We start from the raw sequence: 25276 nt of genomic DNA on the forward strand, positions 1-25276 counted from the left end.
CTATTTCCATTATTTTTTAATGTATTTCCACCCATTGCTTTATCTCTACCTTTTAGCCTTTTTCGATTCCTTCACCTCACCCCACCCCCACTAGGGCTATCTGTACCTTGCTTGTCCTGCTTTCTACCCTTAATTAGCACATTCTTTAGATAATATCACCACCTTCAACACCTCTTCGTCCTTTTGTCTGTGACATCTTTTGGTTATCTCCACCTATCACTGGCCCTCTATCCAGCTCTACTTGTCCCACCCCTCCTTAAACCAGCTTATATTTCACCTCTCTTCTATTTTTACTTAGTTCTGTTGAAGGGTCATTTAGACTCGAAACATTAACTGTGTCCCTCTCCGCAGATGCTGCCAGACCTGCTGAGTTTTTCCAGGTATTTTTGTTTTTGTCCCTACTTTTGTATTCCATTCCCCTTGCAATAAATGCCAACACTCCATTTACCTTCCTAACCACCTGCTGTACCTGCATACTAACTTTTCATGACTCATGTACCAGGACACCCAGATCCCCATCTACCACTGAGTTTTGCAAAATCTCTCCATTTAAATTGTATACTGCTTTTCTATTCTTCCTGCCAAAGTGAACAAGTTCACATTGACTCACATTATACTCCATCTACCAAATTTTTGCCCACTCACTTATCCTGTCTATCTCCCTTCACCTCCTCTTGGCAACTTGCTTTCCTGCCTATCTTGGTGCCATCGGCAAATTTTAGCTATCACATATTTTTGTCCCTTCACCCAAGTCATTGTAAATTGTAAATGGATCAGTGCTGGGGCCTCAACTAGAAAAGTTATGGTGCAGAAAGAGACCATTCAGCTCATCGTGTCTGTGCCAGCCAAAAAAGAGAAACTAGCCACTCATTTTAATCCCACTTTCCAGCACCTGGTCCATAGCCTTGCAGGTTACAGCACTTCAGATGCAGATCCGGGTACCTTCTAGATGAAATGCTGTAACCTGCAAGGCTATGGACCAGGTGCTGGAAAGTGGGCTTAAAATGAGCGGCTAGTTTCTCTTTTTAAATGAATTGAACGTTTCAGCCTCAACCACCAATTTAGGAGGTGAATTCCAGATGCTCAAACACCCTCTGGGTGAAAAATATTTTTCTCATGACCCCTCTAATCCTTCCACCAATCTCTTTAAATCTATGCCCCCTAGTAATTGACCCCTCAGCTAGGGGAACCCAGTCTTTCCTGTCTACCCTATCTAGGCCCCTCATGATTTGTACACCTCAATTAGGTCACCCCTCTCCTGCCTCTGTTCTAAGGAAAACAACCCTAGCATATCCAACGTTTCCTCATAGCTGCCAATTTCAAGTCCTGGCAAGGTTCTTGTATATCTCCTCTACACTCCAGAGCAATTATGTCCTTCTTGTAATGTGATGACCAGAACTGTGTACACAATTCCAGCTGTGGCTTAACCTGCATTTTATACAGTTACATCATTACATCCCTGCTTTTGTATTCTGTACCTCGTTAAATAAAGGAAAGCATTTCATATGCTTTCTTTATCACTTTATCCACCTGTCCTGCCACATCTGGGAATCTATAGACATGATCACCGTTAAATGCCCTGCCCAATTAATGGAAAGTAAATCTGATGGGATGGTTTTGCAGTGCCAATTTTATTGCCCTGTAAACAAAATTGAGATCAATTCTGGAGAGAGAAAAAAGATAAAGTAAAACTAGCTGAGAAAGGGGTAATTTTTCATTTTTCAGTGAGTTAGAGCATGGGAGATCAAATAATTAAACTAATAGGTATATGCCAAGAATGTAATCCTATAACCATAAGAACACTGGCTATATGCATGAACTCCTCAGGAGAATCGGCTGTAAACTTTGGAGATATAAATATTGGGTCGACAGCATTCTTTTTCTGCAACATAGGTGGCATTTTTAACTCTAGTACTCTGTCAACCACTCCCTAACCCGTATTGGTTAAAATCAAAACTGGGCAGGTTGGAACAGTCCCGAAAAGGTTCACTTGAATGATATTGGGGTGGAGGGAGGGTGAGGCAAGGGCAGACACGTTGTGCTTGATTCCTTTTGGAGTTTAGAAGAATGAGAGGGACTTTTATTGAAACATGCAAGACCCTGAGGAGGCTTTGACAAGATGCATGCTGAAAGGAGGTCAATACTAACTTCTCAACCCAAGGTGTGAGGGGTATGGGGGAATGGTTAAAAACTTAAACCTAAAACCTGCTCTCCTGCTTCCTCCCTGATTAACAGCAAATATCAGGCCCAGATCTTTCATCTTAATGGAAAGAGTGAAAATATTATCTGGACTGAAATATTAACATTGTCCACAGTGATAATTATTTCATAATACAAGAAAATAAGTTGCATAAATTTTTGGGGAGCATTCTGTTTATGATTTGACTAACATGTATAAAACTATTGATGGAAATTGAATGCTTTTCTGTTGTAACAATACTTTGTAGCCTACATCTTCAAAACAGCTCCTTCAGATGTTGGATTATGGGAATAAAAATAGAACACAACATCCGACTGATGTCAACGCCAATTCGTCACGTTCTCACGCTGTCTTTCAGGTAATTCTATGAATAGAAACTCAATTCATTATTGCTTATTTATAAATGGGTTTTTCTGAAGTGTAAAGTTGTCGAGGGCTCTTCACCTTTTAATACGGATGTTTTCATCACTAATTCGACTTTTTAAACTTGCCAGCATAGATGAAACTTTGTATTTGTTATGCAAATCATAAATCAGAATACAAGAGAGACAGAGGCTATTCTAAACCTAAGGTTTCAAAATGGTGCCCAAATTGTGTGCCCACACTTGAGGTGCCATCTTGGTAAGGGTTTGCCTACACTCAACAGCTGCCAACAGTATGCAGAGCAGAGAGACGTTGATGAGAATCTGTGTGCAGTGCTGATTTTAAAGTCCACTGCTAATGTTTTGCTATTTTGGCCGATGCCCTAACTTGACCTCGCACAAATGAACACTATGTTATACTGGAAGACAGACTCCCAACCCCTACCCCTGCCAGTGCTATTTAAAGAGATCATGGAGAAGTTGCAGATTGCTTACTGGATCATTTATTTTTGGCTGCTGTATGTACAAAAATAAATGTTTTTTTTTGAAGGTTTACTATACTGGGCTAAAGTTTAAGCATGGGAAGTAGTGCAGCTAATCTTGTTACCTTTGGTCACCCAGGCATGTGTGACCCATTAGTGCTTCCTCTGGGAATGAAGTATGGCTGAGGGAAATGTGTTATGCAGAAAAGGAAGGCGCAACAAGCACTTAGCAGGAGGCCATATTCACAGAGCAAGTCTCTCTTATTTCAGTGCTGACCTGTGCACAGATACCTTTGGCTCACTAATTGTTAGTGAAATCTTGTCAGTTCTGCAGCCACAACTGCAACATTAAAGCAAGACAAAACAGTATTATTTGAGACTGTCAAGGTGACTAGCTCTTATTTTTTATGTCTCTGGCTGCTTTCAGGTTACAGTTAGGGATATAAGCTGCGTCTTGAAGCTTGCAGTGTTCTACTGTATAAGGGAGGTTACTGATGTTCTCTGTAGAATGAAAACACTTTCAACTCAATCTTTCTTGCCAGAGATGAACAGGAGGAGGAAGCATAGCATTTTGCACAGATTGCAAGCAGCCTGATGCTTTAAGATGCATGCACATTGCTTTGTATACTCCTGAGCTCTGCAATATTTATCACAAGAAAAGGATTCCACTGCCTTAATGTACAGCTGGTTTCTTGCTACAGGCAGGCATCATGCAGGTGAATGCTTGTTCACCTGCCAACTGACAGAATTCTTTCATTCTGTTGCAGTCCTATGTTTTACCTGTATTGGAACCAAAAAGGCAAGTCACGGGCTGACTACTGGGTGGCGAGGGTCATTTCCTCATGGACTCTGGTCAGGACCCATGTGCATATGCATAACAGGCCTGTAATAAGAGCCATGCTGCCACAAGAAATGTAATAGAACACACTACAGACCTGGTTTGCCTATTGAGGCAAATTTAAAGTCCGCACAACACTATACAAAAAAAATGCTTGGGGACTCCCCTGCAATGTTTCTGGACCTGGACTGTTTTGGAAGAAATACTTATGGCCCTGGCCTGGCTCCTGCACATTAATGCCCAGTGTCACATTGTGCAGATCCCTCTGCTTTCCTTGCTTCTAAAGGGCTAGGCTCTGAGCTTGTGACTGAGTGTAAGATTGATTTAACTGTTTCTTCACCTTCACTGTCTGCCTTATCCTACTGAATAGGAAGAGTTCTTAAGTATCTGAAATGGGGGGTGGGGGGGAAGGAAGAGTTGGGTTGTGATGGGGGTGGGGGGGGCGGAAAGAGAAAACAAGAAGTGCATGCATATACCATCTGCAGTTTGTGTGTCAGAAGTGATTGTAGGAAGAGAGAAGGAAGACTAGGTATGCAAAGATCCTCATCAATGGCACCCATAACCTCTCTGATCCTGTTGGCCAGCACAGTCTCCTCCAAGGAGTTTAAAACATGTAAAGAATCTTGTCCCTTTTTTTTCCCCAGCTGGCTCCAATTATGTGTCACCTGCTAGGAGTGATGTGGGCCAGTGAGTGCCCTGAATGTGTTTGGGTGATGTGATTGTCATAGTGTACACTAACTGTCAGTTTATGGATGTGAGGCATACACCAGTGTATAAAGCTATGGTAAAGCATATTGAATGGGAAGGTTGAGTATTGATAGAGATGAGACTAGTGCAATTTTTAGGATATGCTATTTGAAAATTGAACACTCACCTGGCCATTTAAATTTCCTGTCGTGCACCCATGTTGTGGAACTATACTCCTGACTTTGACCTCCCCTACTAATTCTTTGCACTGTTTCCTGAGTATATGTCTCAAGGGTTTCTTGGGAATACATGACGACTCTCCTCTCCATGTCTTGCACCAGCACCTCCAGTGCATTATCTCAGAACCTTAGTGTACACACATGCATATATTCACATGTTCCTCAATATTTTACAGCACAGAATCAGTTCACAAAGGACTCCTACTGTTTCTTGCTGGGATCATGGAAATCAGCAGGCAACACCAGTTTAGCATGTTGCTTCCAGTAAAATGAATGGTTGTGATTTAATTGTGGACTGTGATCCTCACACCCATATTTAATTTAACCCCAAACAAAAACAGAATTACCTGGAAAAACTCAGCAGGTCTGGCAGCAACCGATGCTGCCAGACCTGCTGAGTTTTTCCAGGTAATTCTGTTTTTGTTTTGGATTTCCAGCATCCGCAGTAGCTTTTAGCTTTTTGTTTTTAATTTAACCCCACCCTATTCAATTGTTTGTCTCTCCTTGCATTAATCTGACTGTCCTAGATAGACAGAGCCTCCATGATTAGACTATAATATCCTTTGTGATTAAGCCAAAAGCTGCATGATCCCTACCCAGTTCAAGCTCTTTACCTTCTCTCTCAGCTTGATTATCTATTCTTCTTACTACTACTGAGGTGGCTCAAGCATTTTATTCATTTGTAGCACCTTTTAATGTTGGTAGTCGAACAAATAAGAAATCTTACTTTTAATATCCTCGGTTCTTCTCAAAACTGAGAGAGATTGCCCACTGTTCCTTTGTGGGCTTTTGCCTTAGACCCTGGAAAACATTTCACTTATAAAATCCAATTGCTTTACATACATCAAATTACTTTGAAATGCATTTCCGACCCTGCAAAAGCGACTACACTTCAAAAGCACTTAATTGACTATAAAGCACTTTGGGACGTCCTGAGGTCACGAAAGGCATTTATTAAATGCAAGTGTTCTTGGTAGACAAATTTAGTGCTACTACTTGCACTCTTAAAGCATCTTGGTACTTCAGGAAAAAGCAAATTGTAAAAAAAGAAATATATCCCTACAATTTGTCACATGATTAACACACAGCTCTTCCAATCTGTTGCTTTTTTCAAAGAAAACCATAAATAGCATGCATTTTAGCTAAAATAAATGGTATATATTTAGATCATGCTTTCTTAAAAGTTTCTGGCATTTAAGATGCACAGAGCTAACCTGGGGTTGAAGGAAATTAAGTCTGAGCATGAGTATGCTCATTTGCATTTGAACTTGGTATTTCAAAGTCCAAGCTTTTTTTCAGCATAAGTTCCATCACGAATATATAGTCGTCCTTATGTATCAGTCCAAAGCACATTTTCTAAGAATTTGTGTGCAATACTTGTATGTTTAATATTTCAGTTATTAGCATCATTCTCAAAGCCTTTAGTTTTGCACAGCAGATCTTTTATGCTGTTCATTCATTTTACAGGTTTATTTAAGGCAGCAAGATAGAACTGCAAACATCAATCAAAACATTAAAATTGCAAAAATGTGCCTTGTTGATTTAGCTGGATCTGAGCGTATTAGTGCTATGAACATGAAAGAAGCTCGCTTCAGGGAGGGGGCAAATATTAACCAATCTCTCTTGGCTCTGGGAAATGTCATCAATGCCTTAGCAGATTCCAAGGTAAGAACTAATAGCTTCCAGAACTTTTTTTTATTTTGCAGCTCTGCTGGTGCGTATCTATAATTTGGTGGTGTTGTAGTGCTGTTTTATTCCTGGTTCGTTCCTCAAATTTTCATCAACACTCTTCTTAAAATGATTTCTAGAATTTATGCTGCTGGCATCAGAATAGATCTAAAATGTAAACATTAGATTTTTAATAATATTTCAGTGGGTGTGTCAAATTACACCCAAGCATTTGACTTTCGATGTATATCAGGGTAGAAGTTGAGAATTTGTGCCTAAGTCTACTTGTATCAGAATGAAGCTGAAACAGCATCTAGTACAGTCACTAGTGTGGAGTGTTGCATTCTGGATGCAAGAGTTGTAAAAAGGATGAAAGGAGGATAACTACTTTTGAAATGTGGGTGATATTGTTGATATTTTCATCGCCTTGGGTACTATCCCCCTTCCCTTCAAATCTGCTGTCATAACCTTGCTCCTCCAAAAACCGAACTTGACCTCTCCATCTGAGCAAACTACTGCCCCCATCTCCAATACCTTCTCCTCTTAAGTTTTTGAACATTTGTCACCTCCCCAAATCTACACCCAACTATCCCACAACTATATGTTTCAATCTCTCCAATTCTACCACTGCCATGTTTGAAATTGGCTTTTATCCAGGTCACAGATGAAATCCTATATGACTAATAAACTACCTCCTTTTTTTTGACTTATCTACAAGCTTTGCCATAGTTGACTGCACCATCCTCTTCCAAAGTGCCTCTTTGTCATCCAACTGAATAGAACTGCCCACCCCAATTTCATTCTAATCTAGTCAATCAAAGTCACAGTCACCTGCAATGGCTTCTCTTCCTGATTTCGGCTCTCACATAGTTAACTTTGGAATCTCACACCCCTCCCTCCCCTCCACTACTACTGCCACCACCACCACTCATTTCTTATCTACAAGCTGCCCTTGACTGACTTCAACCAGGAAAAAATGTCAAGTTCCACATTACAGTATCAACACCCAGCTCTACCTCAGTACCACTTTATTAACTCTCCACTGACACTGATTTGTTACGCTGCTTGCCCCATATCCAGTAGTGGATGAGCAAAAATTTCATCCAACTATTTATAGGAATGACTGCTATAAACTGTTCCCTAGCTGCCAACTCCACCCCAGCCCCTAATGGTGTGAGGCTGAATCAGACTGTTCACAACCTTAGACTTGTATCTGAACTCCAATGAGCTTCCAACCACACATCCACTCCCATCACCCAGACCCCTTCTTCAACTCCATTATAGTGTCTGGTGCAGTCCCTGTGTCAGCACACCTGCTGAAAGCCTCAAGCTTGCCTTTGTTACCTCTAGACTTGACTATTCCAATGATCTTCAGTCAAGTTGCCCATCTTCCAACTGACATAAACTTGAGCTCATCTAAAACTCTGCTGCCTGCTTGCTAATCCACATCAAGTGCTGTTCCACACATCACCCTGTGCACGTTGACTTGCATTGGCTCCTGATCCAATAGCTGCTCATCTTTGTTTTGGTAGTATAAGTGTCTGGCCCTTATAGTTTTAATATGGGACTGAGTGCAGTACTGCCCACAGTGATGTGGGAAAGCACATGACCTGCACCCAGGGTCAGTTGTGTGTTGGACAGAACAGTGTGTACCAGCAAGCATGGAGCCAGCTCCTAGCTTGTACCATTTTATTATAGAACTACTTAGAAAATATAAGAGTCATAGAGATTTACGTATGATTACGAAGACTTCTTCAGGCCTACCAAGCTATAACCAAAACCCTACACTATTTTCACTATTTTGAACCTTGTTTTTAAACGATGCTCCTCCCTATATCTGTAACCTCTTCTTAGGCAGCCCCCCAGGATCAAGGATGATACCCTTCCACTCTCTGATCCAGTGGGTTCTGAAATGGCTTAGAAGTCCACTGTTTAATCTGCAGAGTCTGCCATGTGTGAGCAGGTGGTGCTTGAAGGGTTGGGTAGATGAATTGTTTAGAGTTTTGTGTACTATGATTATTTTTGACCTGGAATTAGTGCAATAGGGAAAATTTCTTAGATGTCTGTGGAGTCTGTAATTGTTTTTAAGGATGCTTGAAGTAGGCTTTTAAGAGTTTGCATCGATTGTAAAGGGATCAAATTTTCTTGGATAATAAATATTGGTTCATATGACCTGACTACCCTTGACCTGGAAGCAGTACTAATGGGAAGGAACTTGAGAAAATAGCTGTGTGGCCAGAAACAGGGGAGGCAGTGGCATAGTGGCATTGTCACTGACTAGTATTCCAGAGACCCAGGGTAATGCTCTGGTGAACACAGATGGTGAAATTTGAATTCAATAAAAATCTGGAATTCAAAGATTTGACCATGAAACCAGTGCCAAGTGTCATAAAACCCCAACTGGTTCATTAATGTCCTTTCTGGGAGGAAACCCACTGTCCTTGTCTGGTCTAGCCTACATGTGATTCCAGACACATAGCAATGTGGTTGACTCTTAAATGCCCTCTGAACAAGGGCAATGAGGGATGGGCAATAAATGCTGGCCTAGCCAGCAATGCCCACACCCCATGAACGAACAAAAAAAAAACAAGGCAGACAAAGAAGCTGCTGCTGTGAAGAAGCAAGAGCTGGAAGCGCAAGGTGATCGGTGCACCGATGCAAAAATGGAGAAAGTAAACAGAACCAACAAAAAAACAGAATAGCCCAGAGGGTTGCGGATGCTCCATCATTGAATAAGTTTAAGGCTGAAATAAACAGATTTTTGGTATCTCAGAATCAAGGGAGCGAGCAGGAAATTTAGAGCTGAAGCTGATGATCAGCTATGATTTTAATACATGGTAGGGAGCAGGTCTGCACTTGCTCCTATTTCTTGTGTTCTTGTAAGTGGCCACACCATGAACTGGGGTTTACTGGTCTGTCAGTTGAAAAGCAACTCCAGAAAGCTACCATATCGATGTTGTGACCTGAGGGAGAGTGGGTTCAAAGAAGCATGCCTTGCTGTTACTAATTTATATCTGTGAAACTCTTAAAGTAAAATTTGTTGTTGGATAGGGCTTCTGACCTACTCTGTGTGAATAATGAACAGTATATTGTGGGACCTAGAAGATATATAGTACCACATGTCTGTCGGGAATGGTGCAGATGCTTCTGGTTGTGTAAGATTTATCTTTTGTATCTGCTATTTCATGTGTAATTTTAGTTTATACCAACCTTAAATATATGTAGATCCTGATTTGTGTAATGTGAAAGCTAGGAAAAGTAGAATCTTGTTGATAATTTCTTCATTTGGGGGTTATTCAGTAAATTTGGTTATTTTGGTTTATAGTTCCTGCATATGGATCGTAACAAATTACCGCACTCACTCCAGCACCTCGACTTCCATGTCTGCATGTTCTTGACAAAAGTCTGTGTTTGCTTGAATGAACCTTCTCCATTTTGGTTGGTCACAAGCAGGGTGTCCCCATCAGTTGGTGGGGAATGTTTGATCTTTTCAAGGGCTCTTTGAGAATGCCTTTATAGCGTTCCTGCTGTCTTCCTGGGAGCCTCCTACCACGATCAAGTTGTGGGTATAGCACTTGCTTCAGAAGCCTAGTGTCCAGCACATTAATGACATGTCCCATCCATCGGAGCTGGCTTCGGGTGACGCTGGGAGAGGATGCTGCTGTTGAGCCACCTTTTTTGCCACCTGATTTTGGATCTGGTGAAGGCATCTCTGGTGGTACTTCCCCAGGGCTTTGAGGTGCCTGCTGTAGGTTGTTCAAGTCTCTGAAGCATATATGACCACGGGGATTACCGCTGTCCAGTAAACCATGACCTTAGTGCTGGGTTTGAGATCCTGGTCCTCAAACACTCCTCCTCTGTCAGCTGAAGGCTGAGCTGGTACATGAAGGTGACAGATGAATTTCTTCACCTGTGCCTGCCTTCATCGAGAGGAAGTTCCCAAGATACAGAACATGGTCCACATTTTCCAGGACCTTGCTGTTAATCTTAATCTGGTGAGGGGGTTAGGGAGAGAAGTGTTGTACTGTGGGAGCTGGTTGGAAGAGGACCTTTTAGTTTTCTGGGTGTTTAGTAAAGGCCCATTTTTTCATATACTTCGGAGGAGTCAACAGTGTCCTGGAGCTCATTTCTAAGTGCACATGTCATTTGCATACTGAAGCTCAATGGCTGTGGCTGGAGTGATTCTTGTTTTGGATTGAAGGTGGCATACATTGAACATTTTCCCCTCTTCAGTAGATTATCTCCATACCTGTGGATAACTTGCTTGAGGTGAAGCGCAGTATTGCAGCAAGGAAAATGAGGTTTGGTGCAACAATACAACCACATTTAACCTCTGCTTTACCTGAGATAAGTTATCTGATGGTTCCATTGGTGAGGATCACTACCTGCATGTCATCATGGAGTAGGCAGAGGTTGGTGACAAACTTGAGGGCAACCAAATTTGGGGAGGATACTCCATAAGCCTTTGCAGTTGACAGAGTTGAAGGCTTTTTAAGTTGAAAAAGACCACGTACAACAACTGATGGAGTTCCTTGTATATTTCTTGAATTTACTATGCACAGAAAATCATGCCTTTCCTGCCTCTCAATGGGTGAAAACTGCACTGAGACTCTAAGAAGTTCTTTGGCTACTTGGGGGGAAGAGATTGAGGAAGACGCTTGCAATGATCTTCCCTGTGACAGACAGGGAGACTCTGCTGTAGTTCTCACAATCTGACCTTGTTTGTGAACATAGTCAAGATCTGTGTCCCTGAGATCCCCTGGCATGGACCCTTCTTCCCAGAAAAGAGATAGGAAGTTGAGCAGCTGTGCAAGGAGTGTATCTCTGCCATGTTTCTGAATTTTGGCAGGGATTCCATCTGTTCTAGATGCCTGGGTAAAAGCAAAATACTGTGGATGCTGGAAATCTGAAACAACAAAAATAGCTTGAAAAACTCAGCAAGTCTGACAGCATCGACCTGCTTTCTACCCTTAATGTCACCATTAGCACATTCCTTAGCTAACATCACCACTGTCAACACCCTTTTGTCTATGACATCTTTGGCAATTTCTTCTTTGCCTCCACCTATCACTGGCCCTCTATCCAGCTCTACCTGTCCCACCCCCCTCAACCAGCTTATATTTCACCTCATTTCTATATTTCCTTAGTTCTGATGAAGAGTCATACGGACTCGAAACGTTAACTGTATTCCTCTCCGCAGATGCTGTCAGACCACCTGAGTCTTTCCAGCTATTTTTGTTTTTGTTCCAGATGCCTTGTTTTTTCAGCTGTCAACTGGCTCTCCATATTTGATCATTTTTGACAGCACTGAAGAAACCACGCATGTCATTGGTGAGTGTTGTTGGATCTCCATTCTTTCTACCCACTGCTGTTTATGTCCTGAATTATGCTGTACTGCTGCCTTCTGCTGTCTGTAGGGCTGCTGCTTTCCATATGAGGTGTGGTTAAGTTTCTAGTCCGTATAAGCTTTGTACCTGATTAGGTTCTGTATCTCTGGTCATTGTTTGTCAAATCAGTCACTCTTTTCTGGTGGAGACCAAGGACCTCTTTAAAGTGCTTGTTATGATGGACTTTTAGATCGACTAGGTGCTAGGGGCCCGCTGTAGCTCCTGGCTAAGGTTAAGAAGTTAGCAGTGAGGTGCTGACTGAGAAGGGTTGCCCTGGTGGGACCTTCAGTGTTAATTTTCTTGTGATATTGCTTCTGTTGCGTACGCTGTTCGGGGCCTGGTTGAAAGAGATGCTGGATTGAATAAGATTGTAATCATTCAACCGTCATCAATACCTGTCATTAGTGTGGGTGATGTGGACAGCTCTGTGTTCCCTTGCTGAAATGATGTAGTCAAGCAAGTGCCAGATTGGACCGTTGTTGCCATGTGGTCTTGTGCTTGTCTCACTGGTGGAACAGGGTATTGATCATGGCAAGATCATGTCATGCTCTATCCATTTCATTTGTTCCATAATGGTTGCTGTGCAGTCAGCTCCCTAGGGAGCTCCTCACTATGCCCATCTATCCATGCCACCTATTACACTTTCTCCCCCTAACTCCTCACCACCTGCTGATTTCAGTACCCCTTATTCTAAATTGGGGGCATTTTAACCAAACTTCAAGTTAACTGTTCATTTAAACAGCCTGTCTGAGGAAGCCTATCACTGATCTACCTTGTGAACTCTGGCAAAGATCCAGCTGTGGATTTTTCTCTCAAATATGGCTTCACTGGACATCTAGACCTTGTTTCTGCACAGGACTACATTGGGGGGGAAAAGAGCAAGAATCTGCGGCTGCTATTTTTTCTTGATCTGCAACTTGCAGAAAAGATTTGGGAAAACCTAAATCTACATCTTTTCAAGTTTGCCTTCAAACTTCTGGACTCCTGACATCATGGAAGACATTTCTGCTTAACTACACTTGCTATACTGTAAGGCCCAATTTCTCTCTGATTTGTTTCTTCTTTACTTACAATATTTAAAGCATCTCTGCATAGTCCGCTGCCTTCTCCCTAAGCTCCTCTGAAATCTCCGGGTTCTTCCAATTCTGACCTCTTGAAACCTCTGTTAATAGCTCCACCATTGGTCTCCATGCCTTAAGCTGGCAAGACCGAGAGCTCTGGAATTCCCTCCCTAAACCTTTGCCCCTTTTTAAGATATTTCTTAAAACCTACCAGCTTTTAGTCATCTGTCCAAATAACTCATATGTGGCTCTGTCTTTGTTTGATAATACTCCTTGACGCATCTTGGAACAACTTACTATAGTCACTTAATATAGAACTTGAATGTTGCTGAAACTTTCATCTTGCACTCATCAGGACAAACACACTGCCAAATTTCAAATGATCGCTATAATTTATACTACAGGAGAAAAGGGTTCTGATTGGTTGGCAAGTCGACTCTGGCTGAGGTCTTGCCATGGAAAAAGCAACAGGGAATTATAGGCTCCTGAACCTCCCTGGGTAATTAAAAAAAGGCGCAAGGATTGAACATACTCCTTTTGCAGAGAACGCGTCCCTGCGTATGTAGGTGTGTCACTTATAGCAAGCATAAATGAGCCACATTACAAGCTCGACTGATTTTATCTGTAGCTATTGGTGCATGTTGCTGAGCAAGTGCTGCCCTATTGTGGAATCGTATCTAGCAGTAAACATTTTGTTATTGGCTTTGCAAACACTAATTGGCTGCAAATGGCCTTTTTTTAAAATTCTATTCCTCACAGGATGTGAGCATCGCTGGGTAGGCTGGCATTTTCTGCCCATCCCTAATTACCTTTGAGAAGGTGGTGGTGAGCGGCACTTCCTTCAATTGTTCATTAAAAGGCAGAGTATGAACATGCTGTTTGAACCTGCATGTAAACATTACTGATATTTTGAAATAAAGGCAACGAGTTCTTCTCTCCCAGCCAACATTGCTCTCTAAACCAATTGTCAAAAAATGCTCCTTCTCTTGGCTCCACAGAGAAGTCAAAAAAAAGTTTATAAGAACATACCTTTTTTGAGACATTTCTGATCCCTGCTCTTGCCCCATAAGATGGGTTGATGAAAAGCCACAATGGATTCCCTGCACAGGTCCATGATTTAAAATAGCAGTTGGGCTCCAATCATGTTTCCAGGGCCCAAATCTTGACTGAAGCACCTGGTTTCCACCAGGTGATCTTCCCACCTGCTCCGAAGAGAAAGTTAAAATTCGAACCTGTGGGAAAAGAGCAGGACCTTGGTAAGTTCCACAGGAGATTGAATCCTCTCCTGGTTTCTGCCTGTATAATGCCTGCTCAGTATAAAAGCAAGTTATGTTGAGCTGACCAGAGAAGAATTATGGGGATACTTGTTTTTATGAAATAGAACAGTATTATTGCACTGAATAGCCTCCATTTTGACCCTTTTCCTGTACGTGCCTCGTTTGTCCCTCTTTTTTTTCTCCCATTTTTTTTTTCAGTGAGTTGTAGATGCAGTTCCATTGCCACTGATGGTAAAGATTGCACACCTCACGCAATATACAAAGTGGAATCACAACATCAGAAGTCATATTAGAAATCTGGCATTGTACACCTTGCTATTTAATCCAGATACTATACTATTATTTCCTTATGTTGAGGCTATCAAACTAGGAACTTTCACCGTTGCAAATTAGGAAATTAAATTGAATAAATCTAGTAAATTGGCAGCTCACATCAGAAATGAAGACTCATGGTGGCAGCCTTTGACCCAGAAGCAAAAACAGTAAGGAAAGTTTTGTTCGGGGAACCTGGAACTTTGAAAATCTTTGTAAAGGACTTTGAGTTTGCATCAATTGTAAAGAATTAATTCTAATTCTAATTTTTGGATAATAAGATAATGGTCCATGTAATCTGGTGACCCTTGTCCTAGAAGCAGGACCAACAGGAAGGATTAAAATACGAAGGCCATTTGGTGCCGAGAGGCCAAGAGAAGAAGAGCTGAAAGTTGAGAAGGTTCCAGAAAGAAGTGCGCCATATAGGGAAGATAGCACAAGTGGAACTTCCTTTACATGGAAGCTACTACCTGCAGAGAATATGTTAAGCCCTTGAAGGAAAGGGACTGGAATTCTGCTTGAAAGAACTGTGGCTAAAACTGGGAACATACAGGCAGAGTGGACTACCTGCTACCTCCATGAACAGTCTTACTATCTGCTATTTCATGTGTAATTTGTAGCTCGTACTGACTGTGATTTGTCTGTTAAATCGTGTTTAATTTGCATGCATTTTGATTCATGTTACAGTGACATCTTGTTCAATTAATTTCTTCATTTTGGAGATCAATTTTGATAAACTTTTGATTTCTTTTGGTTTATGGGTTCCCATAGGCATTGCAACACCATGAAAACTTCCATTTAAAGATTCACCGGACTTGCTAATTTACTTCAGAGCAGTAAGCTTGTCACTACATCCGCAAACATTCACTCCTTCCTCCGCCACACAGTAGCAGCAATGTACCATCTACAATACTGCAGGAATTCACCAAGGCTCCTTAGCCACTCACCATCCTGACTTGAAAATCTATCGCTGTTCCAAGATTTTGACACAGCGACGGTGAAGGAACTCCCTTCCTAACAGCACTGTGGGTGTACCTACACCACGTGGACTGCAGGGGTTCAAGAAGGCAGCTCATCACCACCTTCTCAAGGGCAACTAGGGATGGGCAATAAATGCTTGCCCAGCCAGTGAAGCCCACATTCTGTGCATGTATTAAAAAAAAAACTGCCTTGTCTAGCCTACAGATAATTATAGTTCCACATAATATAACTAATTCTTAATGCCCTCAAGCAAAGAGAATAAGTGCTGGTTTGCTCATGTCTGCCATATCCCAGGAACAAATGATTTAATTGTCTTGTCTTTTAAAAGGTTTTTTTGTTTTGCCAATGGATTCTGATATCTGAAATAGTTTTGACAATGCTATCTCTTGGATGCTCCAAACGTCTGAGCTGTGGGGGCTAGCAAAAAGTAGAGTCCAGTGAATTTTTTTTTTTGTAATGGTAATATGCATCTCTAGATGTATTTGCTGTGTAAATAATAACACAGTATCCCAAACTATCCTTCCCTCAGGGGTCTCATTACTCTGCGTTTAATATTTGAGACTGAGAAAGCCTGTATGTATTTTGAAGCCTGAGCTGCAGGATACATCTGTGTTCTCTATTAACCCTTCTTGCTGTGAAACTACAGATGAAAGACCCTCCTTTGCAAGTCAGAGAAGTTTGTAATGAAGTCTGGATTGCTCCTTATTGTGATGATGTGACTTTTATTTGGGCCAGTTTCAGTATCATTGCTCTCTGTGAAACCTTGTATGATTTTACAAACCTGAAAAATGTTATTCTCCTTTTCCTTCCAAAGGACAAATATCGAAGCCAGTATGAAAACTTTTACACTGTCAAAGCACTAGGTCTGAAACTTAAGCTTTCAAAAGGAGATATTTTATACAGCAGTGAAGCCACTGCACAGGAGTTGGGTAGCTTTGAGAGGCATTCTAGTTAGTACACTGTGTTACACTGATTCCCAGATCTAGCAAAGCCCCACTCAAATACAATTTGATATATAATGGAGTTCAATTTTTAATGTGGAGGGATGTTTACTTTCAAAGGGTCTGTACAGTCAAGGTGTTACAGCTTTTAGTTCACAATTAGTCTATTGATTTTTGTCAATATTCTGAGATAAGAGCTGGACCACTGGTGTAGTAAACGTTGCCCCATGTTTAATTCACTGAATGTATTCACTTCCATCATCACTCATGCATTCTAAATTTGAAGTTGTGTTTCTTGTCTGGAATGTAGGGGAGGATGTTCAGAGGCTAAGTTGATTTCAATTCTTTTCCATGTCAGACAGCATACATTGAAGCTTCCAACTTATCAACTAAGTATGTCTTTTTTGACTTAAACTCACCCTTTTTGTGTGTAAATCTCTATAAAGTACTATCAACAAACTGTGAGCCTAGGTAAAATTCACAATTATTTCCATTAGTGTTTAATGCAATTTTTTAAAAAGCTCCACATTAAGTAGCTGAAAGCAGGAGGTTCCAGTGCTGTAAGTGTAGTTATCGCCAGTGGAATGTGACTGCATAGTGCTGGGTCCTCAAATTTTTATAATTTATATCAATGACTTGAATAAAGGGACAGTTGCTATTGTTGCCACATTTACTGAAGTCACAGGTAGGAAAGTCATAGAGGTCTACAGCACAGAAAAAGGCCCTTCGGCCCATCGAGTCTGCACTGGTCAAACCTAACGATCTCCCATTTTCCAGCACTAGGCCCAAAGCCTTGTATGCCATGGCATCGCAAGTGCACGTCCAAATACTGCTTAAAAATTATGAGGGTTTTTTGCCTCTACCACCCTTTTCAGGCAGTGAATTCCAGATTCCCACCAACCTCTGGGTGAAAAAAATCTTCCTCACACCCCCTCTAAACCTCCTCCCCCTTACCTTAAATCTATGCCCGCTGGTTATTGATCCCTTCACCAAGGGGAAAGGTTCCTTCCTATCTATCCTATCTATGCCCCTCATAATTTTATACCCCCTCAATCTCCTCTGGTCCAAGGAAAATAACCCCTGTCTATCCAATCTCTCCTCATAACTAAAACTCTCCAGCCCAGGCAACACCCTGGTAAATCTCCTCTGCACTCTCTCTAGTGCAATCACATCCTTCCTATAATGCGGATTCCAGAACTGCACGCAATACTCTAGCTGTGGCCTAACCAGCGTTATACACAGTTCCAGTATAACCTCCCTGCTCTTATATTCTATGCCTTGGCTAATAAAGGCAAGTATCCGATATGCCTTTTTAACCACCTTACTACCTGTCCCGCTACCTTAAGGGACCAGTGGACATGCACACCAAGGCCCCTCTGATCCTTGGTACATCCCAGGGTCCTATCATTCATCGTGTATTCCTGTGCCTTGTCCTGCCCAAGTGCATCACCTCACACTTATCCAGATTAAATTCCATTTCCCGCTGACCAGCCCGTCTATATCCTCCTGTAATCTAAGGCTATCCTCCTCACTAATTACCACCCCACCAATTCTCGTGTCATCCACGAACTTATTGATCAACCCTCCTACATTCAAGTCTATACTTCTAGATATACTATACTATATTTCTACACTATAGGAAGTGACATAGGTTAAGTGAGTGGGCAAAGACCTGGCTATGGCGTATAATGTGGGCAAATGTGAAATTTCCCATTTTGGCAGAAAGAATGAAAAAGTATATCCAAATGGTGAGAGATTGCAGAGCTCCCAGATGCAGAGGGATCTGGGTGTCCTAGTGGATGAATCACAAAAGGCTAGTATATGGGTACAGCAGTTAATTAGGAAAGCCAATAGAATGTTGTTGTTTATTGTGAGAGAATTGAATACAAAAGTAGGGAAGTTGTGCATCAGTTGTCCAGGGCACTAGTGAGACCACACCTGGAGTACTGTGTACGGTATAGGTCTCCTTCCTTAAGGAAAGGTGTTACTGCATTGGAAGCAGTTCAGAGAGGCTTTAAGAGGCCAATACCAGGAATGGGCAGGTTGCCTTATGAGGAAAGGTTGGACAGGTTAGGTTTGTATCCACTGCAGTTTAGAAGAGTAAGAGGTGACGTGACCGAAACTTTTAAGATCCTGAAGGGTCTTGACAGAGTGGATGTGGAGAGGATGTTTCCTCTTGTGGGAGAATCTAGCACTGGGGGTCATGGTTTAAAATTAGGGGGTTGCCCACTTAAAACGGAAATGAGAATTTTTTTTCCCCTGAGGGTCGTGAGTCTTTTGGAACTCCCTTCCTCAAAAGGCAGTGGAAGCAGGGCCTTTGAATATTTTTAAGGTAGAGCTAGATAGATTCTTGATTAACAAAGGGATAAAAGGTCATCGGGGTAAGCAGGAATGTGGGGTTGGCGTTACATTCAGATCAGCGATGATCTTTTTGAATGGCGAAGCAGGCTTGAAGGGGTGAGTGCCCTACACCTGCCGCTTGTTCGTGTTATGGCACAGCCGACGGTAAATGCTGAGTTGTTCAAATCCCAAAGGGAAACTTGAAGCAACTGCCACAACTTGTTTTGCAATTTGTATGAATTTTGAGATGCATGCCTTGAATTCAGTCGTAATAAGACCACCAAGTCTTAGAGGTTTTTACAGAACTTGATTAAACATTTATTAATAAGAGAAATTATTTTAAAGTACATTCAAAGAACAAATTACTACGATGACTTCAAAATCCCCTAATTAATCTGACTCCCAATTACACTTTTGTTAAGATAACAGTAAGAGACACAGATTTTTAAAAGACCCAGGCAAGGTGACACACAATACCCTGAGCCAGTCGAATTCAAAGTGAGTTTTCTTAATTTTAGTTTGTTGTAGACAGCAGCTTGAGGTATAGATACTGAAGGTTTTTCATACTTGTTAGATTTTGAAGATGCCTGCCCTTACACACCGCCTTCGCTTCTTTATCCATATTTTCCCCTTTGCATGCAAATTCCCATTGTTTCAATAAACACACGGTTTCTGAACTTCACTTGGCTAGGTGGCATATGACAGGCTTTGAAGAGGGGTCATACTGACTCGAAACGTTAACTCTGTTTCTCTCTTCCCCCCCCAGATGCTGTCAGATCTGCTGAGTTTTTCCAGCATTTTCTGTTTCTGTTTCAGATTTCCAGCATCTGCAGTATTTTGCTTTTATCTATGACATATTTCACCCCTCCTTTGAAAATGATCTAGTCTGGTTTATTTTAAAATGCAAATGTCCTTTTACACCTTATTCTAAACTTGCCCCATGTTTACATTAAAGCCTTCAGACTAGCTGCCTTTAATCTAATTAAGTCTCACATATACACACACCATTATTTTACAATAAATTCCAATAACAGAATTCTTATCTTCCTGACATTCATATCCTGCAGATGCTTACATTGCACAATTTAGAACATAATTTTGGTTGCATTCAGCAAGTGTATATTTTTTATATTAAAAAAATTGTTCATCATTCGCGATGCCTCAGATACTGAAGCAGTCCTTGGCCAAATGCAGCAAGACCCGGATAATATCCAGGCTTGGGCTGATAAGTGGCAAGTAAGATTCGTGCCAGGCAATGACCATCTCCAACGAGAGAGAACCTAACCATTACCCCATGACATCAATGGCATTACCATTGCTGAATCCCCCACTATCAACATCCTGGGGCTTACCATTGACCAGAAACTGAACTGGGCTAGCCATACAAATAACAAGAGAAGCCAGAAGCTAGGAATCCTGTGGCGAGTAACTCATTGATGGACATTAGTGAACCAGATGGGTTTTTACGACAATCGTTTCACGGTCATCACTAGACTTTTAATTCCAGATTTTTATTGATTCACCATCTGCTGTGGCGGGATTCGAACCCCCGGCCCCCAGAGCATTCCCCCGGGTTTCTGGATTACAGGTCCAGTGACAATACCATAATGCCACCGCCTCCTGGCTCTGCAAAACCTGTCCACCATCTACAAGGCACAAGTCAGGAATGTAATAGAATACTCTCAACTTGCCTGGATGAGTGCAGCTCAAGAAACTTGACACCATTCAGGACAAAGCTTGATTGGCACCCTATCCACCAACACATGGTGGCAGCAGTGTGTATTATCTACAAGATGCACTGCAGGAACTCTCAAAAGCTCGTTAGACAATACCTTGCAAACCCATCACCACTAGCATCTAGAAGAATAAGCTGCAGGAGACAGATGGTAATACCACCACCTGGAAGTTCCAATCCAAGGCACACACCACCCTGACTTGGAAATGTATCGCCATTTCTTCATGGTTGCTGGGTCAAAATCCTGGAACTCCCTCCCTAACAGCGCTGTGGGTGTACCTACACCACATGGAGTGCAGTGGTTCAAAAGAGAGCTCCTGTTAACATTCACTATCTAAGACAGTGGGCAACCTAGGGTAGTGAGTGGGCCGCACGAGTGGCCCTCCTCCATCTTGGTGGACTGCAAGATTGAAATGGCGCATATGCACTAACTTTGACCCCATGAATAAGAATTTGTGGGGGATGTCAGATGGTCCGCAGCAGCGTTTAGAGGCAGAGGGAATGCATGGCTCTCTCAATCGATGTTGTGTGAAATCAGCACGCACCTCACTTCATGTGCGTATCACTTTAGTAATACTAGTAGGAAAAAAAAACTATGTGGACATAAACAGTGGAATCTGACAACCCTGTGCATGGGCAACAGTCAACAAAATGTTTCATGGGCCCCACTCAGAACCCTAATGTGCTGCAGGTTGCCCACCACTGATCTACGATCACACATGAAGAATGGCTACTTTGGGAAGTTATTAGACCAAGGCTGTTGCTTGATAAAGTAGATGCAAAAGATCCTATGGAGCTATTCGTGAAGAGTAGCGAGTTCTTCTGGTGCTCTAGCTAATATTCCTCTTGATCAACACCTCAACCAAAAAAAAAAAATTGGTTAATTTATCTTGTAGGGACCTTGCTGCGTACAAATTGGCTGCAGTGTTTTCTTAAAGTGATGCAGGCAAATGCAGCCCATTTTACAATTTTCCCAACTTTTTTATTTCCATTGATTAAATTCTAGGAAAACAAGCACAATTACTTAAACTGGTATGTAAAAGAGCATTACATGAGATCAGAAAAGTTGGAAAAGTCTTCACTAGGCTAACCAAAGTGCCACATGGCACCAATACCAAAAATTCCAAAGTTGTGAGAGCTTGTTCTGTCAATCATCTGAGATCTGAATGCAATACAAGAGTTTCAATGCTTCCTATCAAGAGATTTCCTTACTGTTTGCGTGATGTTCTGCAGGAGCATTTTTTTTTGCATATTGCACTTATTACTCAAAAGTAGTCACAAGTAGCACTGAAACAAAAACAGCTGGAAAAACTCAGCAGGTCCGACAGCATCTGTGGAGAGGAAGACAGAGTTAACGTTTCGAGTCCGTATGGCTCTTCGTCAGAACTGAAGAGAAATAGAAATGAGGTGAAATATAAGCTGTTTAAGGGGGGTGGGACATGTGGAGCTGGATAGAGGGCCAGTGATAGGTGAAGGGAAAGGAGAGATTGCCAAAGATGTCATAGACAAAAGGACAAAGGGGTGTTGACGGTGGTGATATTAGCTAAAGGATGTGCTAATGGTGAAATTAAGGGTAGAAAGCAGGATGAGCAAGGGACAGATAGCCCTAGTCGGGGAGGGGTGGGGGGAATCGAAATAGGCTAAAAGGCAGAGATAAAACAATGGATGGAAATAAATTATAAAATAGAAATAGGTGGGAAAAGAAAAATATATTTTAAAATATATATTAATGATTAGAAAAAAGGGGATCGGAAAGTGGGTGGAGACGGAGGAGAGAGTTCATGATCTGAAGTTGTTGAACTCAATATTAAGTCCGGAAGGCTGTAAAGTGCCTAATCGGAAGATGAGGTGCTGTTCCTCCAGTTTGCTTGAGCTTCACTGGAACAATGCAGCAGGCCAAGGACGGACATGTGGGCATGAGAGCAGGGTGTTGTGTTGAAATGGCAAGCGACAGGGAGGTCTGGGTCATGCTTGCAGACAGACCGAAGGTGTTCCGCAAAGCGGTCACCCAGTCTGCGTTTGGTCTCTCCAAAGTAGAGGAGACTGCATTGGGAGCAGCGAATGCAGTAGACTAAATTGAGGGAATTGCAAGTGAAGTGCTGCTTCACTTGAAAGGAGTGTTTGGGCCCTTGGACGGTGAGGAGGGGGGAAGTAAAGGGGCAGGTGTTGCACCTTCTGCAGTTACATGGGAAGGTGCTGTAGGAGGGGACTGAGGTGTAGGGGATGATGGAGGAGTGGACCAGGGTGTCCCGGAGGGAACGGTCCCTACGGAATGCCGACAGTAGGGGGTGAAGGGAAGATGTGTTCAACACCCCTTTGTCCTTTTGTCGATGACATCTTTGGCAATCTCTCCTTTGCCTCCACCTACCATTGGCCCTTTATCCAGCTCCATCTGTCCCACACCCCCTTAAACAGTTTATATTTCACCTCATTTCTATTTCTCTTCAGTTCTGATGAAGAGTCATACGGACTTGAAACATTAACTCTGCCGCCTTCTCCACAGATGCTGTCAGACCTGCTGAGTTTTTCCAACTATTTTTGTTTTTGTTTTTCAGATTTCCAGCATCCGCAGTATTTTGCTTTTATCTTAGCACTGAAACATGCTAGTTTTTTTTAATGCAGAAAAGGTGCTTCGTATGCCACAGGCAATTCAGCCTCCTTCACTTTCCCTCCTGAACTGCAGAAAATTGTGGGTGGGGCAAAGCATTTTTAAAGTATCTTAGCTTAGGAAAAGAAAAGAAATGTTGATGCAGGAAAATGTCATGCGTTGGAACAGGCCTCCTGAAGTTATGATCCCTCTTCTTGCTGAATCCCACCCAATAAAGGCAATCCTAACTTTGGATCATTAACTAAGGTAAGTACATTATAACTTTGTTCCAACCAGGGGGCTACAGCTGTACAACTCCAGGGTGCAATTACATTACAGTAATTGAAGTTTATCTACAAAGTACCTAATACCAATGTAGCTAACTTTTAATTACATGAGTCATTGATTAGTTGTAAAAGGAACTAACCATTTGATTAAATACTTTTCACATTTTCATAAATTTTCTTATGTTCAAAATTATTGGTATTCCTTTGTTTAATTGTAAATTCATGGCTAAACACTCATTCCTGCAGAAAAATGTGAATAAATGAACTTTTTTATTTCACGTAGAGCGAATTAACATGGCTGTTATTATGTCTCCAGTTCCCTTTGAATGAAAGGACTTAAATGCATTTTCACCAAAGTAGATTATTAATAAAAAGGGCAATTTTGTTAAGTGGAACTAAGAACTTGTGCCATACACCATGCAGCTTGACCTTTTTTATCCGGAGTCTCTTGCCTTTATTACAATACAAGGATAATAATTCTCTCAGTTCTCACAGAAGGCTTAGAAGTTATTCTGTATTGCAAGCCATGCAAGAATACATTTTTAAAAATTAAATTACTGGAGTTTTCTGACACTTATTTTTATACGTGATGTATATTTTACATCGGGCAGTAAAGATCACTTACACCACTCCTCAAGCTTCATAAACTGTGAAATTCTGTGTAAAGGTTCAATTTGCAAACCAGATTGTACAGTATATTAATAGTTACAAGATAACACTTGATAAGACAGGTGCAATGTTAACCTACAGGAAAGTTTTTCTCTGTTTACCAGCATTGAGACATCTAGAACCCAATTACAATTTCAAGATCAAACATTATTAGATAAACAAACTCTGTGGATGATTCACATTTTGCATAGTGAATAATCACATTTTCCACTGCCCAAATACTTAAACTGCTAATTATTGATTGAGAGCTTTTTGTATTTTCTTTGTTTTTAAATGGAGGGGCCACAATTGTCCTTTAAACCATTGCACTACAGAGAATAATAGAATAGCTATAGTAATGAGTGATGTAGAACATGATTTAACAGTGACATCAGCAGTCATTTGCTAGCCACTCACGAGAAAGGATGGAAAAGCCTGTACTCAAGAAACATACTGACTCTGTAATCTCTTACAATTAGTGTTAATAAACCAGTTTGAAACAAGAAAGACTACAGCCTCTCTAGATAAGATAGGCTACGTATACCAGAAGCCAGCAACTGTGCCAGCAGTATATGAAACGTGAGGCAGCGGTGGTGACACCAATCTAACAAAGGGTTGGTGCCATCGACGGGAACCACAGCAAGAAAGTGCAAGAAAAACTGGTAGCAGTAAGAATTTGCAAGCCTACCAAAGAAGGAGACAAGCTGGAAAGTAGTAAGCCTTTCCCCGGTTAGCAGTCACAGCCCCTACCCCGCCCATTCGCAAAGTCTCAAGGGCCTGCAGACAGGCCAAAAGTGGGCGTTTTGAAAGAAACACTTTTCTGGTATCAAGCAACATTGGGACTTCGTGCTAAAGAGCAGAAGCACCAGGTTTGTTCATTCCTTTGTCATAGGTAGCTGACGATGTCCACTTGAGACAAGGGGTGGAAGAGACATCTGCAGACTTCAACACCATTCTCAAAGCCTTTGACACATGTTTTAGGCCCAAAATGAAACTTCATGATAGAGCGAGCGTGCTTTAACATAATGTACCATAGACCAGGAGAATCGGTCAAAGTATTACTTACTGACCTGTATCACCTAGCCTAGCTTTTGCCGATCCATGGCATTCAAAGGTGACCTTATTCGCGTCTATCATTGTCGGAGCCTGTGATGAAAAGCTGGTGGACTTTTTACAGACCAAGGACAACCTCGGCCTAGATCCAGCTGTCCTATACGCAAGGCAGGCCGAACTCCGAGATAAAT

The 25276-nt window shown here is 41.7% G+C and overlaps 1 protein-coding gene across 1 annotated transcript in view; it reads left to right on the forward strand.

Annotated features, from left to right (window-relative positions):
- Nucleotides 1-25276, forward strand: part of kif18a (kinesin family member 18A) — a 106719-nt gene that overhangs the window by 14927 nt on the left and 66516 nt on the right. The window contains exons 5-6 of the mRNA XM_078549544.1: nucleotides 2448-2558; nucleotides 6276-6473. Coding sequence (XP_078405670.1) covers nucleotides 2448-2558; nucleotides 6276-6473 — 309 coding nt within the window. The remainder of the gene's footprint in view (nucleotides 1-2447; nucleotides 2559-6275; nucleotides 6474-25276) is intronic.

Source organism: Cetorhinus maximus, chromosome 9 (genome assembly GCF_964194155.1).
Source record: "Cetorhinus maximus chromosome 9, sCetMax3.hap1.1, whole genome shotgun sequence".
Lineage (NCBI taxonomy): Eukaryota > Metazoa > Chordata > Chondrichthyes > Lamniformes > Cetorhinidae > Cetorhinus > Cetorhinus maximus.